Raw genomic sequence first — 5,746 nt, 5'->3', positions numbered from 1 at the left:
GGGCGGGACATGTACGACAGTGTTTGTTTTAAACAAAAAGCAGAAATTTTTTTGTAGTTTTAGTAGTGATGCTGGCCTAAGAATCAGCTAAGGTCACCTAATTTAAAGCCTTCCTGAATGAAGGAAGCTTTTGCAAATGGATGCTGGGACTAGAAATGCAGTTAAATTGAACACCTTTACATAAGCATGTTGCTTACCTCTATATGAATCAGACTTAATAGGCGTTGCTTAAAGCATCCCTGATGATTTTATCATTAGCTTCAGCTTATTAGGAGAGGTCCAATTGCCCAAGTATATATTCAAGACCTATCAGGTAGAAAAATATGCTTAAGTTTTGTTTGGGTGTTGCACTTAACTACACCCCAGTGATGAAGATCTCTTGAGCTGCCTTGGCCAAACACATTGCTGGCCAAAACATATGCATGCTGCAATGAATGAATGGGCAGTGGATTTGATCAACTGCTGTCTGCTGATGCATCTTGAGGCATGTATCTTTGCAAGTCTGAGTGTATGGTCAGCATCTTCACAGATACTACAATTTGAACATTACAATACAGAGATCACATGTTTGAGTGAGAAAACAGTACAAAACAGTAGTCACGTTTGTTTACATCGGATACATTCACAACACAAAGCTGATCAATTTGTAGAAGCTGCAGGATATTGAGACACTGGGAGCTGAGTGTTAGGCAGAACCCCAGGAGCAGACGACCGAGATAAGAGACTGGCATTTTCAGGGAGGAGACTGCTGGGATTAAGAAGAGGAAAAGAAAGAGATGCCGCTGCAGCTGCCTGCCGTCCTAGCAAAAGTCCTAAACTATAGACGTTTGAATTAATGAGATCATTGCCTGGGAGGAGTATATTCAGTTGTTTCTGAATTTCTTGCAGGACCTGCAACTGACTTTGCTGATTCAGAAGAAGCATATCCATGTTTTCCCTCATTTTCTTCACTGTACAAAAAGAGGAGAATGTTAATGCTTGCTATGTAAAAATTCTTCACATGGCAATTTAGAAGCTTTTTTTATACTTACATTCTTCAAGAACAAGATTCAAGTGATCCCCCTCACGTTTCTCTGCACCGCACCTTTGCTCTTCTTTATTATGCAGAGATGTAAATTCAGAATAGTTTGCATCTAAAAGGAAGATAGTGTAAGCCAAGAGCCCACTTTATCACAGATTGCTAGGTCAGCATTTTAAATATGCTTTCACACAAGGAAAAGGCAGCTCAGGAACAACTTTTCCTCTCACCTGTATTTTACATGTAAAACTTAATTCAAGTCACATGTTGGCCCAAACTAAATCAAACCAGAGCAAAGACTAGGCAGATATAGCCCCATGAAACATTACAGACTTGGGTTTTTTCATAGTCAAGATACCTTCCTCTTACTTCCCCCACATTTTTTTTTTTTTTTCTTTGCTGGGGGGTGGGAGGGCATAGGGGAGATGAAGCAGAGATGAGCAAGAGAGCTGTTAAGGAATAGGACAGCTGAGGTTTAGAAAAAATGTACTTATGTTGCGAATATGTAAACTTCTTCTTTGAAATCGTATCAGATACAGAAATCCGGTTTCATTGCTAAATCACACGCTGCAAGGCCAATGTGGCATATGTTTGATCATAAAAGCAGTATTTTAAAAAAATAATTAATTATTGGCCAATTGCCAGGGTAAAAATGAGACTTTTCTTATCAATTATAAACTCTTACATTTAAAAAAAACTATTAAAAGACCTCAAGGGGGTGGTGGTGGAGGAAGCATTAGGAGTGTAAGGTCCCACCTTTAGGGCTCATTAGTAGAGTTACTAGGCCACCTCTCTGTATATATGGACTGAGGTCTCAAACCCTAACTTAGGAATTCAGTTTTGCCACTTCATTATATCTTCATTATTATTCATTATAATTTCATTATTATTACCATTGTTAAGATAAAGGGCTCTCCTGATCAGAAATTTTTTTCATGAGGAAAACCAAAATAAAAAAAAAACAAACAGAAAAACCTCACACAAAACACCTTCCCACGTGGCTTCATGTCTTAATTGCCCTGCTTTTACATGACCTGTTGGTCAAGACTCCAGCACCCAGAACCATTCTATGGGTGGCTAGGCAAGACCCAAGATTAAAAATTAAAACATTTTTCACCAAGTATAAAAGGACTGCCCATGTAAAGGTACAACAACAGAAAAAAAACCCACAATGTCAGTTACTATCCCAGAGTTTCTGGTCATTACAAGACCATGGAATATTGCAAAATCCAGAAAACTCCCTACTTTAAACAATCAACTGGCCTTACAGCCAGAGTATTATGGAGAGTATTATGGAGAGATGGCCAGCAGACACTTCCCACTGCAGACAACAAAAGCTGCTCATTTAATATCGACATATAACAAAAATTAGCTGCTAAAGATTACCAAGGCCCTGATTCACAGTCTAAATCCCTTCCACTTCCCTAAGCTTAGTATTTTGTTGGCTAAGCACTTCTGAAGATCTAGGGGTAGACATCAGGCAACACTACGAAGCAGGAATTAATGGGATCTGAGAGCTTTGCAGAGTCTAAGGTCTCAGGCAGCTTTCACGGCAAAGCCGAAATTTCAACTTTGTCATTTTCAAGGCACTTCCTCAAATGATAGAGATAAATACATCATATAGGAAAGGAAAAACAAACAAACCAACCCCACTCATACCCACAGCAAGGAGGGGGAAGTGTTTAGGAACAAATAGAGACCACAGTATCCAACACATCCCCTGTGAGTCTGTACAACTTGAAATAAAACTCCACAGATTTCAATTCAGTTACCTGCTGTGTGTTCACCGGGTTTCTCTCTTAAATGAATCCGTTGATGTTTGATGAAGTTTGAACACCGACGGAAGCTATTTCCACACTCAGTACACTTATAGGGTTTCTCATCTGTATGGACTCTCTGATGCTGGAAGAGAGCTGCGCTTCCACTAAAGCTTTTCCTGCACACAGTGCAGGAAAAGGCTTTCTTTTTCACATGGGTTTTGCGGTGAGCGATAAGGTTTGAGGAACGGCTAAAGGTTTTCTCACACTCCTTGCACTTGTAAGGCCTCTCCCCCGTATGGATTCTCTGGTGCACCACTAGGTTGGCTTTCCTGCTAAAGCTCTTCCCACATTCTGCACACTCAAATATTTTCTCTCTTGTGTGGGTTTGCAGGTGGTTCAGGATCCTGGAGGTCCCCTTAAAGGCCTTCCCACATTCTGTGCATGTGTAGGGTTTCTCTTCTGTGTGCTCTTTCTGACCATCAGCCATAAGGGCGAGTTTCCTGGAGCCTCTTTTTTGGTGAGGGGGTTTATTACTGGCTGCCCCACAGTCGGGACTGTAGGCTTCAGGTAGCTGAGGCAGTACGTCTTGCTTCAGGTCTCCCAGGATGCTTCCCTCTTCCTCATTGTCATTCAAAATCCAGTCTCCTGATAGAGTAAGAAAGCAATCTCACAATCCTCCTTCCCTAAGAGAGAGAAGCTGCTCCTTGTAAAATAATTGAATTTCTTAGACCTAGCATCAACTTTCACCAAATTCCCCTTTCCCAAGAGGAAGGAAAATTATGAAGATTGAGACAAGAAAATAAGGAAAAGGCAAAGTGGCACAGGGAAGAAGAGAGAGGTAGGAAACCTACCTCTTCTATTCCTTCCCCTCCCCATTTCCTTGTTCTTCCTCCCCCTCAGGTAACAGAAAGAGATGACTGCCAAAGTGAAGGAAGGCAAAGGAACCTGCTGAAAGGTCTTACATGTCACAAATATCTACTTTCAGCTATTTGTTCCTGCAGACTTTGCTCAAAAGCCTTCGGGCCTGCTAAAGTAGTATTAAAACTCTATTTTAAATCTGTGCGTTTGGGTGGGGATGGTTCAACAGAAAGAAAGTCCCCTTACCCTTCATTAGGCAAAATCAACGGGGAGGCTTAGGTTGTTTCTCACTTGCGTTGGTTAATATTTACTGAAACTTTTAAACTACTTCTTTTACAGGTCAGCACATCAGGTTTTTTTCCATAATTATCACAAAAACAGTTATAATAATTATAGGGATACTGTATATTTATGCATCAGAAGTCAAAGGAGTTAGTAATAGTTAATTGGCAATGAGTTATTTATCAATAAAAACCTCTCTCTTTCATATCTAGATCTAGCATGACGCCTCCTTTTCTTGTAATGATAAGCTAAATAAAATTACATTCTAAGAAAGCTCACAGGAAACATTCAAACATGGCCCTATCTTTCCTAAAGAATGCAACCTATGTATTTCAGAAATGAGTATGTATGATCATGCACCCTACAATAAACTTCAGTTATCTTACTCTGCTGACTAAATTTTATTTTTAGATCAGTTCAGCATTAATAGAATTAGAAGTATCACCTGACATATACTTATCCAAGCTCTGTTTTTGCAAGCATCTTAAGATGTTTACTATGAATTCAAATAGAAGACTTGGGCATAAGCGTCTCTGATTTAGCATTAAAATACTCATTACTCACACTACATGTACTTCCATTTAACACATCAAGTTTAATTATTCCACTAACAAAAAAAAACAGGCTTTCTACATTCAAGGTAAAACTTTGCAGTGCAAATTCAGTCCTACCTCTATGACACCAAGGAATAAAATTCTTGACTAACATGCCCTTGAAGAGACAAAAATGCTCTCTATTTACATGGCCACAACTGCCAAGATACCAATACCAGCAATAAAAGAACAGAAACACATACTGAGAGAGGAGAATTCATATCTTACTCCAAGGAATTACATCCAAGAGGTAGCTTTCTCCCAGAAGGATGAAGGAGACTCCCTCTCACAGAGGCTCTACAGCCAAGCATCTAATTATTCCCAGAGGCCCATGTAGAGACCCCAGGTCTCTAACAGTGAGATGGGAACAAATAACCCTCCAGTCCCATCCAGAGCTAGTACTGGGGAGTCATGCATTTCTTATCCAGCTGTGCAACCCCCTCAGACTGTCCTCACCCATGAAAAAGCCTGAAAAAGAGAAGTGTGCTGGCTTTCCTTCACTCCAAGTGAACTGTACTGTCTTATTTTAAAATAGCTTCTAGAAACCCGCAGCAGAAAGAAACATAAAATACCACTGACCACCCTGCTGAGCCTAGCATGCCACACCATCCTGGCAACCTAGGACAGAGCAGCCAGCTGAAAAGGAACACCATGTCCTCAGCACCACTTGGTAGAACCTCAAGCTTCCCTCCGCAATTTAACCAGCGGACTTTACACCTCACCTGTATATCCTGCCATATCACTTCTCCCAGGCTCCTGGAGAAGAGAAAATACAGACTCTATCACTGGCTCCATCTAGAAGAAGAGAGGAGACCTGGAGGTGAAACCTTCCCCACACGGAGGGGAGGAGAAGGGGAGGAGGCAGACACAGGTGCAGTGCATTTCGGCAGTACCCACAGGCTGCCTAAAACGGGCAAACCTGCACGTGCTACTGCCCACCATCTACACAGAGAGATGACAGCTTGCTAGAAAGATCTGAAGAAGATCGGCGTGATAAAAAGCAATGTTACCTAACCTCAACCTCCCTTGTAACGCCAACAAGCCCCGTCTGAGGGCTGCATCGGCTCCCCTCACCGCAACCTCGCGTTTCTTCCCAGCATTTAATACACACCCGCCAGCTAACAGCGTCCGCCTTCCCACCAGAGCCGCTCCACCCTTCGCCGAAAGACTCTGAGCGGCACCTCAGCCTACCCCAGGCCTGCTTAGGGGCCGCCGGCGGAGCCCGGCCCCCTCCC

General features: G+C 42.0%; 1 protein-coding gene across 1 annotated transcript; it reads right to left on the bottom strand.

Annotated features, from left to right (window-relative positions):
- Positions 1 to 455: 455 nt before the first annotated feature.
- LOC104627806 (gastrula zinc finger protein XlCGF7.1-like) lies at positions 456 to 3,423 on the bottom strand (the record flags this gene model as incomplete). The annotated part of the gene is made up of 3 exons (XM_010296182.1): positions 456 to 532; positions 1,032 to 1,133; positions 2,791 to 3,423. Coding segments are annotated over 3 exons (812 nt in total), but the record flags the coding sequence as incomplete, so codon positions are not given.
- Positions 3,424 to 5,746: the final 2,323 nt, after the last annotated feature.

This window comes from Phaethon lepturus, unplaced genomic scaffold (genome assembly GCF_000687285.1).
Source record: "Phaethon lepturus isolate BGI_N335 unplaced genomic scaffold, ASM68728v1 scaffold5611, whole genome shotgun sequence".
NCBI lineage: Eukaryota > Metazoa > Chordata > Aves > Phaethontiformes > Phaethontidae > Phaethon > Phaethon lepturus.
Note: the sequence above shows the minus strand (reverse complement) of the source record. Positions and strands in the feature narration are given on the sequence as shown.